Source organism: Seriola lalandi, unplaced genomic scaffold, assembly GCF_002814215.2.
Source record: "Seriola lalandi dorsalis isolate HSWRI2012SDOR001 ecotype SW California unplaced genomic scaffold, Sedor1 jcf7180002054678, whole genome shotgun sequence".
In the NCBI taxonomy this organism is placed as follows: domain Eukaryota; kingdom Metazoa; phylum Chordata; class Actinopteri; order Carangiformes; family Carangidae; genus Seriola; species Seriola lalandi.
The window spans coordinates 1,306,147-1,315,874 of NW_019525231.1; the positions used below are offsets into that span (position 1 = coordinate 1,306,147).

At 41.5% G+C, this 9,728-nt stretch overlaps 2 protein-coding genes and 1 long non-coding RNA gene across 3 annotated transcripts; all 3 read left to right on the plus strand.

Annotated features, from left to right (window-relative positions):
• Positions 1-574: 574 nt before the first annotated feature.
• LOC111666593 (CD209 antigen-like protein 2) lies at positions 575-2,069 on the plus strand. Its single transcript, XM_023421970.2, has 6 exons — positions 575-835; positions 981-1,067; positions 1,241-1,309; positions 1,406-1,548; positions 1,667-1,770; positions 1,882-2,069. The coding sequence occupies exons 1-6, from the start codon at positions 691-693 to the stop codon at positions 2,030-2,032; spliced, it is 699 nt and encodes a 232-aa protein (XP_023277738.2). The 5' UTR covers positions 575-690; the 3' UTR covers positions 2,033-2,069.
• A 337-nt stretch (positions 2,070-2,406) lies between these two features.
• Positions 2,407-6,713, plus strand: LOC111666633 (uncharacterized). The gene is made up of 4 exons (XM_023422012.2): positions 2,407-2,642; positions 4,306-4,406; positions 4,729-4,813; positions 4,901-6,713. Exons 1-4 carry the CDS (start codon positions 2,483-2,485, stop codon positions 5,638-5,640), a joined length of 1,086 nt encoding a protein of 361 aa, XP_023277780.1. The 5' UTR covers positions 2,407-2,482; the 3' UTR covers positions 5,641-6,713.
• Positions 6,714-7,054: 341 nt separating this feature from the next.
• LOC147818205 (uncharacterized) lies at positions 7,055-8,830 on the plus strand. Its single transcript, XR_015438201.1, has 2 exons — positions 7,055-7,871; positions 8,764-8,830. It is a non-coding gene; the product is annotated as an uncharacterized LOC147818205 (long non-coding RNA).
• The last annotated feature ends 898 nt before the right edge of the window (positions 8,831-9,728 follow it).

Consider the following 9,728-nt stretch of genomic DNA (forward strand, 5'->3'; position numbering starts at 1 on the left):
AAACGGCCAGTAAGTGGCACTATACTGTAACTAATGAGGTGAAGGCTTCGGCTGCTGCTGCCAGCAGACATACTCACCACCTGTCACGTCTGTGTGTATTTGTGAACCATATTCAAAAGCAGAACATGAGGCCCTGATCATTTTGCTATGAGTTATTTCATCCCTGCTGGCCTACATCCATTTTCCCATCAAACCTATCTATGTAATATACAGTAAACATGTTGGTTATTTTAGGTATATCTAAGTGCAGTGTGCAAAAACACCATATGCAACACCATCATCATACTGTCACACTTGATTGTGTAAATGCAAAGGCAACTCCTTATAGACCAATCTTTTTTTGATTTTAATTTTCACTTTGTCATCTGCATTATCATTTACTCAGGAAATGTCAGTGATGTCTAAGAGAAATTATTACAATCACCACTTCACACTGTTACTGCACAGAAGCTGATGCAACACCTCATCTCCTGGGTGCATCTGTCAGCTACAGTCAGGTGGGTAAAGAGGAAAGTGTAACAGAAGTGAGAAGGGACTGCGCCATAGCATACAGGGAAGTGTGATGCTGTAGAGAACAACAAAACACAACTATTCAGAGTTTGGTATATATATATATATAATATATCTGAAACCAGGCAGACTGAAAGAGAGATGTCTCAGTACATTTAAGACAATGATCCTGGTGAACAAATGCAGATGGAAGAAAGAGCCGTAAATACAACTGGAGAGCTTGATGAGGCGGAGGAGAGGACAGTGAACATCTATGAAAGCGTAGACTATCTCAGTCTAAATGCCAGAAGAATTGTGACCCAGAGTACCCTGTATCAGCAGCCAGGTGAGTAATACACATACACACACACACACACACACACACACACAAATATTGTACAATAGACTACTCCTTATCAAAAGCAGTCTTTTTAATGCTACTTCTGATGGTTGATGGTTGAAAACAACTTATTTTTTATTGTTTGTCCCAGGCAGGACTTTTTACAGGGCTGCGACTATGTGCCTGGGTCTGCTGTGTATTCTCCTCCTGGCTGGCATTATGGGCGTAGGAGTTCACTGTAAGAAAGTGTATTTTATTTTCACACAGAAAGTGAGATTTGTGCTGTTAAACATATATTCAGTCACCCCAAGTCCACAGTAGTTTGTAGATTTCCCGTGCTGTTAAATGACCACTGGTGGTGGATCAGAAGTGAATTGACTGATCTGACTGTGAATTTACTGTCCCTCACAGGCAGAATCAAACTGCAGACCCACATCAAGAGCGGGGATGAAAACAGAAAACAGACTTTGGTTGAAATCTGTGAGTGTAGAGTTTGCTTTCTGTGTCTGAGCCTATTTCTGTGTGTTTGTGATTGACATTTGACACTTTCACTTCTTGAATTGTCCAAACTTGCAGATCGTTTCTGTAAGGATGGGTGTAAGTCATTCAACAACAGTTTTTACTTCATTTCATCTGGACAAAAGAGCTGGGAGGACAGCAGGCAGGACTGCAAAGACAGAGGGGCAGATCTAATTGTTGTAAACAGCAAAGAAGAGCAGGTAATAGAAAACAAATGAAAGATTTTGTTCCCTAATCTTGCTGTTTTACTGTAATATATTCACATTAATGCTGTCAGAACAATTCTCACAGTTTTGTTGACTTTGGGTTATATTGCAGGTATTCATCAACTCCTTCAAACGCAAATTCTGGATTGGTCTGAGTAACAGGGACAGAGAGGGAACATGGAAATGGGTGGATGGTTCAGTTCTGAACAGCACAGGGTAAGCCTTTCACCTCTCTTCATTGCTACATTAGAGCCAGTTTGTGGATTAACAGTGCATTTTATTCTGCAATAACTCCAGTTGGTCATTTGGTTGACCATGTTTGAACAGGTTTTGGATAGGAGTTGAACCCAGGGGAAGGTTTGCAGGAGTGAGGGACGGTTGTGTCAGCACCTTATGGTACAGACAGCAGAACACCTGGAATGATGATGATTGCTCCAAAGCTCAACAGTGGATTTGTGAAAAAGTGCATGACTTCTAACTTCTTATTTTTCATCCTTAATAAAAAATGTGATGAGCACCACACAATAACCTTGTTTATTTTTCTATTTTTTAAATTCATTTTTAACATTCTCTTATATAACTTATATAACTAGTTGGTGAACACAATGGAGCATTTAGTAGCTTAAGAGCCACATATTTCCTTCAGGAGTTAACCAGAAAGAGATAAAAGAGAGTTAATAATCAACTTCAATCTCCTAGGTGGCCAGAAACACGACAAAATACAGTGGCCTTAAAGTGGTCATAAAAAAAGTTTGTAAAAAAAGTCATTGCAGCTCCCTGTGTTGTCCGGACTGAGGGGGGCAGCAAAACGCCACCGCTGGGTTCAGACTGCTAGACCGAAGAAGAGAAGAAGAAGAACTCGTGCGACTCCACTGGACACTGGGCGAGCTGTAGGCTGTAAACAAAAAGGGGTCGAGCAGTGGCGGTAATGGAGGAAAACATTAAGGCTTTGTTTCACACTCAGTTGTCCTCTATCATGGAGAAACTGGTCGTTTCCGCCGTGACAGAGATCAACCAGCTCGTGTGTGATTACTGTGCCGTGCTCCGCGTGCAGCTGAGCAGAGAGAAACAGCAGCGCCGTGTTGACGGTAAGATGTGTAAGCATGCAGACACAGGCCTGTAAATAATAGGCAGCACGTTCCCCCACAACACAGCCCCAGTGACTGCGAGCTCTGCAGACAGGCTGTGTATCCACCACCGGCCCCTCGGTGAAGTGACCAAGCTCGGACTGAAGTCAGTGTCTTGTTACTTCAGACTACAGACCCAGGCCCCTACTGACCCCTCACCGTTCAAAGCAGCTTTATTATTTCCCCAGAGCAGTAATGATGCTGGCGTCCTGACCGAGTCTCACTAGGTAAAAAGAGGTTACTAACCTCAGTGGGATTTTACCGGGTTGAGATTAAATAAATAAGTTAATTAATCTATTTGTCAATTTAGAGAATTAACTTGTTCTTGTTACTCATTAATTGTTTGTTTCTTTTTTATGCAAAAATACTCAGCATCTTTGGGGTTTGACTACTGGTCAGACAACAAAAGCAATATGAATATGTGAATGGGATCTCAGGAAACAATGATGGGCATTCCCCACTATTTTGTGACTTTTTATAGACTAAACCAGGGGTCTCAAAGGGGGGTCCGGGGGTCCTTTAGGGGATAACTGGGGGCTCCCAGCAAAAAGTGGAAAACATTTATTTTCACTGTAACTCCACCCATAACTAACACAAGGACAGAATGTGTGACTATTTTTCTCATTGGTTTCAAACGCTTTCTATAATAAAACATCTACTATCAAAAATCTTATCAGATGGGGGGTCTGTCGTCTAATTTGTGTCAGTTTAGATTGCTTGTCCTTAATGTGAAAAAGTATGAGAACCAATGGACTAAGCAATCAGTCCATTATTAAAGAAAAATAATTGTCAGACATATTGATAATGAAAATAAGTCTGGCCATACAGTAATTCTATGATGGAGTAATACTACCTTCCTGTGTGTTAATTACTTGTGACACAGGAAAAAGCAGAAGCAGTTTGATAAAACACACAACAAACAACCACTATATGAACTAGAAGGTCTTAAAACTAGATTGTGACACAGGCTTCCTCAACAACTCTGAGCCGGAATATGGAGGTGCCCGTCATTTGTGTTTGAGTCAGTTGTGTTGAAAATCCAAGTACTTCAGGTGTGATTGGTGTTAGGTGTGTGCATGGTCACAGCTAAAAAATTTAGCAGATAAACACCCCCCTCATATGTGCCATACTCTGATTATTTGATGTTACATAATTGAGAGTAATTCTGATGATTGGTCTTAATTCAAGTATCTAATATCAACTCTTTGGGATGTTCCCTTTGTTAATTCATTCTCAATTACATTTAGAAAAAGTACAACGTTTCATCAGATAAAGAGGTATCAAATAGGTACGGCTGTGCCTGATGAGAAGCCACACTGGGCCAGAAACACACGTTTGTAAATGTAATTAAGAAAAGAAATGTTTAAAGGGACGTTTACAGTGCTGCACGTCTTTGGGAAGCAGATTTAACCTGACAATAACCACAGAGAACTACTGAAGCTATCGAAACGTATGGTGACAAACTCTCCTGTCGATGAAACATTAGATGACAGAAGATTTCTTCCAATCAGGGAGGTTTGCACTTGATTGGTTGTTCTTTGGTTGGATTTTGCTATGACAGTGTCATCTCAGTATTTGCTGTGGAGTGCAGAGTTTCATTTATTGAGCGTTTGCCAAACTTTAGGAAACAATGGAGACGGACCACGGCTGCAGTCTGATCAGATGCAGATGCAGAGCAACACACGATGGAGGAATGAAGAAGGACTTGTAGAGGAGCAGGAGGAGGTGAGGCTTGTTCAGACTATTTAGACCCATTTAGTCTAATCTACAAGCGGAGATACAAGAGAGGCATGTCCCGAATTGATTAGATATCATGAGAAGAAAGCATGTGATTGATTATCACTTTTTCAGGCTAATCAGCACTTCTACTTGTGACACCAGTTGTGCACTAAAAAAGGCTCAGACCTATCAGACCTTTTCCTCTTCTGACATAATAATGGGGAGACCTGTATTAATCATAACCCTATTATTATAGCGTAAATATAGTTCTGATATGGTCATTGTGGGCTGCGGCACAAACTTTTGCTTTGCTGTTTGTGTGTCACAGGAAACCTTAAGGTTGGCAGACTTGGAGTGTGAGCCAGCTAATATAAAACATGAGGAAATTCCTGAAGAACAATCAGAGCTGAAAGGTCAATATAATGACATTGTGTAATAAGTAACATCATATAATTTTTATAAGGATTGAGGACCTTTGCTCCTACTCTTCTTTTCACTAGTTCCTCCTGTACTCTCACCCGCCGAGTGCCCTCAGCATCCGGATGCAGCCGACCCTCCAGAGGTGGGTGAAGGTCTACACACGGACTACAAGCAATCTGTAGAGAAGCAGTACCTGTTCATCAGTGCGTCTCCGATTGGAGGCTGTCAAACTGATGTAGACTTTCATATTAAAAGAGAGGCAGAAAGTCCAGGCTTGTACACCCCAGTTGAGAACATAGATCAGGGTTTTGAGATCCAGATGTACACGGACTCTGGAGCATTCCCTCTGGGCAGCGCTCTGCCTGACACCCCAGCGCTCATGTGTTACAGCAGCTCGCTTTCATCAGGAAACCAGCACACATCAAGAACATTGGACATCCATGATTTATCCTTATATGGGCAGCACACCGCAGATGGCGACACATCCAGTTACCAAGGAAACCAGTTTGAAAGTGAAGGTAGAAGCAATGATATTGCAGCTTTCAGGGCCAGTCGAGCAACTGGACGATCCAAGTACATGTGTGACTACTGTGGGAAGGATTTCCCTTTCCTGAGCATGATAAAACGTCACAGGCTCACGCACACAGGGGAGAGGACTCAGGTGTGTGAGCAGTGTGGGATGAGCTTTATCAGACGGAGTCACCTGAGGCGCCATGAACTGCTGCATTCGGGCGTCAGGCCATTTACATGCCAGACCTGTGGCCGCAAGTTTTCTCGTAGCGCCCACCTCAATACACACATGAAGACGCACCGGAGGTGAAGACCAGTCTCCCCGTCCCTGTCGCTGAAAAGCCCCACTATAGCATGACGCTGCCACCACCATGCTTCACAGTAGGGATGGTATGAGCCAGGTGATGAGCTATGGCTGGTGCTCACCAGATATAGTGTTTGGAGATCAATTTTTGTCTCATCAAACCAGACAATTTTTATACCTCTACGCCGGCAACAACCAGAGCCGGAGGTATATTGTTTTTAATTGGACTCAAGGATGAACTGATTAGATTTGGGCGGTCAAAGGTGAAGTCACAGTGACCTGTCAAAACACGATTTTGGCCTTGTGAACGCAGTATTTCGAGAACACAAGAAGTGTTTTGGCGGAGGCATACAACGCCAAGGCTCTCAGATTCCTTAAAAAGTGGGCTGTCATGTGCCTTTTACTCAGAGTAGCTTCAGTCTAGCCACTCTACCATAAAGGCCTGATAGATGGCAGCACTGTGATGGTCGTCCTTCAGCGGGTTCTCTCATCTCTGCAGAGGACTTGTGAAACTCTGTTACAGTGATCAGTTGGTTCTTGGTCACCTCCCTGACCCAAGCCTTCTTGCCTGGTTCCTCAGTTTGGCTGGATGGCCACCTCTAGGATGAGTCCTGGTGGTTCTAAACTTCCATTTCACAATTATTAAGGCCGATCTGCTCCTGGGAACCCTCAAAGCTTTAGAAAAGGTTGCGCTTGTTTAAAGACGGAAAAACAGCACAGAGAGTATGACCCAAGTATTGTTTGAGAGTGGTTTTTCATGTAACGGTTGAGCTCACTATATAGTCCTCTACATAGGACTCCCTGGACAGTGAACAGGAAGTAGTGAATGAGTGAGTGACTTCAGACACAACTGTGGTTATTATCCGGACATGCAGTGCGCCTTTCTAACCTATGTCCAATTAATTCAATTTGCCACTGGTGGACTGCAGCCAAGTCCTGGACACATGTCAGGGATAATTAAAGCTAACAGGAAGCACCTGACCCGTTTTGGAGGACCACAGCAAAGGGTCTGAATATTTTTTGTAAATAAGAGATTTCAGTTTTCGATTTTTAATAAATTTGCAAAAGTTTCTAAAAAATATGCTTTCACTTGTCATTATGGATTATGAATTTTTTTTAATTTTATCAATTTAAATAAAATAAAATAAAATAAAAGTGCTATTGGCTGTTTTCCCATATGCTAACTTTTGGTACTTGGCAGGCTGTGTGCTGTGGTTTTTTTCATTAAAAAGAACTGCTTGCGGGTGTTCGTTGAATATGGACATAATGTGGGTGATTTTTAAACACGGGAAAATAAAACGAGTTAGAGGCCAAAATGCTCCTCTTCAGAGTTAGATGATTTTCCTAGTGTCTCTGTGAGAAGAAATATTGATCAACTGATCTTTAGATGTGCTTTTGCACTGTATGTAACCACTTCAGTTGATTTTACACTAACTTACAGGAAATGTACCACAATTCAATAATGGACATAAAAACAAGAATGAGTAATAAGTTACACTTACATAAGAGATATGATGTTTTTTAAGCGCTATGACTTCAGTGTTAAAATCTAGGTTTCCCATTAAATTAAAATAAAAGTCGAACACCAAAAACGCAATTACATTAATGAACACCGACAAACCTTAGTGATGAGGCCATGAGAGCTGTGTGGGACATAAAAGTATTTAGATGATGATACGATTAATGATTAACTATTTGATTAAGACCCAATCTGTAAATGAGTCATTCAAAAATATTAACCTGTAATGTACAAAATCCCACCATAAATACTGCAGTTTCTAACACCATCATCATTACAGAGACACTGAGACTGAAGCATGAGAACAGAAATCATTACTGTATTTCCGCAGGCCACTGGATCTCATTATTTAGTTTCTATTTATTGTTCTTGTATATTTTGGCTCCAGTTTCAGGGAGGGTTTAATTAAAGTTGCTGTTATAATGATGTTGGCTAAATAATAGAAAATCCGCAAGATTAGCCTCTAATTCACAATGAAACGGTTAAGGAGAATTACTGCGTGTGTAAAAGAGACCCATGTGTCATTATATGACCCGTGTACTGTCCTTTCCCGCCGTGTGTCCAACTGTTGCGATTATATCTGGACCTCTGACAGACGGACAGAGGGAGTGAGTGAGGCGCGGCTCTGCGTGTCACATAGACAAACTGCGGCGCGGTGCAAGGTGCAGAGGCCCTGCACGAGGAGACGACAATGTCTGGATCACATAGAAACGACAAGGTAAACATCATTTCACGTGTAGATGGGAGAGCAGGTGTTGGCGGAATGACGCGTGTTTGGTAAAGGGACTGAGGTGAGCTCATGCAACGTCTCCTCATGCTGTGTTTCAGTCACTGTACAAAGAGGTACATGATGTAAAATGCATGTTGTGTTTAGCGATAAATGTTATTAAAAACGTGTAACCGTCACGTTTTAAGGGAGTATTTGTGGTAGTTTTGTGCCCACGTTCTGCCATGTGTCATCGCACGTAGATTAAGGGAACTAATCTGGATTAGAGCTAACACCGCCTGGCGATAACTGCCGCTGCCTCATGTCGACTGTCCTCATGTTGGAGCGTCACTTCAGTACGAGTTCAGCGCAATTCAGTGTATTGAAAGTTTTTTGTTTTGTTTTATTTGAAACTTAAATTTTTGTTTAGTTCCCCCCCCCCCCAAAAGGCACATTGTACAGATCAGCAACATGAATGCAACAGTAAAACCAGTATTGCCAGCATGTTCATGTCAGTGTCCATATCACATATGTCATATGGGACATAGTGGACTTGGATAATACAAATAAATAAATAAAACAGAAAAACAAAAACAGAAACGGCTGAAGGTAGGCAATGGCATTTTATGATGCAACTGTGCAGGTGCACAGCACCACCAGCTGTAGATCTCATCCTGGTATATATCTGTTTCATCTTGCAACATATAAATAATCTCTCAATTTTAGCAGAAAAGTTAGTCTTTCCATCTCATGAATCTCTGTTTTCATTTCCAGCCAGTTGTCCACTAGTGTATGTAAAGTTTAAAGTAAAGTTTTTATCATATTGTTCTGTTTAAGCTGTAACCGAGAGATAAAAAAGTTATTATTTCCCCCACATCTGTTCTGCTTTTGTTCTGTATTGTAGGGACAATAATCCAGCAGCAGAGACCCGCAGTCTCCTGGGACCTGAATCTGCTTAGAAAGGAATAATAGGAAGAGAAAAGAAAAAGAGAGGAAGAGAGACCACAACTTTCTCAGAGGGAGAAACTTATATTGTGAGATAACATTTGACCTTTTGGAGAGAGACAGAGTGAAGCATGCAGGGACACGAGGTTGGGACCAGGATGCTCTACCGGCTGACTCTGGCCTCTGGGATGCTGGAGTGTCTGTGCTTTGCCGGCGCTGTGTTTGGTTATGCCTCTCTGGTGTTTGTGCTGAAGGAGGATGGATACTTCAGTGACCTGTGTGACACTGTCCCAGGTACCAACGGCACGCTGACCACCACAGGTGAGCGACTCAGGTGTTTAAGTCTCAGATGGGGTGAACATCCCTGCAGGGTAAAGTGCAGAAGGACAGCAGTCTGTTTTTCATTAACTAGGTGCTCAACACCAACACGGAACATAATGGAGAATATTTCACGTAAGTGTTAGATGGAAGCAGTTGCTACTATTTTTATTATTTAAGGAAGACATCATAAGAAAAATAATACCTAATATTTACAAAATAAAGGCACATATATAAGATAAGATGTACCTTTACCGATCCCCTGTTGAGGAAATTCAAATTGACAGCAGCACACAAGAATAGCAACACAAGGGGATAAATATAATTAAAAAAAATAAGAATAGAGACAGAATCTAGAATAAATAAGATTAGAAATACTATATACAATAACATACAAATGCAAGTAGGCAGCTATGTACATGTGCAAATATACATATAGATGAAGAATTTAGTGGTTGTTGCATTAATCTTTAAACTGAAGCAAAAAAGTAGAAATACACCAAAAGACACTGTAATAATGTAACCTTTCTTCTTTCTGTTGCTCACACTCCGCAGAAACAGCAACATTTTCTGGACATTCATTCTGCTTTCAGCCTTGTTCTGGTG

Excerpts from the sequence above, each read along its gene's own strand:
- LOC111666593 (XM_023421970.2), top strand. The coding sequence starts at position 691 with ATGCAGATGGAAGAAAGAGCCGTAAATACAACTGGAGAGCTTGATGAG. Across the intron at positions 1,068-1,240 it reads TATGGGCGTAGGAGTTCACT|GCAGAATCAAACTGCAGACC; the intron begins GTAAGAAAGTGT and ends TGTCCCTCACAG. Across the intron at positions 1,771-1,881 it reads TCAGTTCTGAACAGCACAGG|GTTTTGGATAGGAGTTGAAC; the intron begins GTAAGCCTTTCA and ends ATGTTTGAACAG.
- LOC111666633 (XM_023422012.2), top strand. The coding sequence starts at position 2,483 with ATGGAGGAAAACATTAAGGCTTTGTTTCACACTCAGTTGTCCTCTATC. Across the intron at positions 2,643-4,305 it reads ACAGCAGCGCCGTGTTGACG|GAAACAATGGAGACGGACCA; the intron begins GTAAGATGTGTA and ends GCCAAACTTTAG. Across the intron at positions 4,407-4,728 it reads TTGTAGAGGAGCAGGAGGAG|GAAACCTTAAGGTTGGCAGA; the intron begins GTGAGGCTTGTT and ends TGTGTGTCACAG.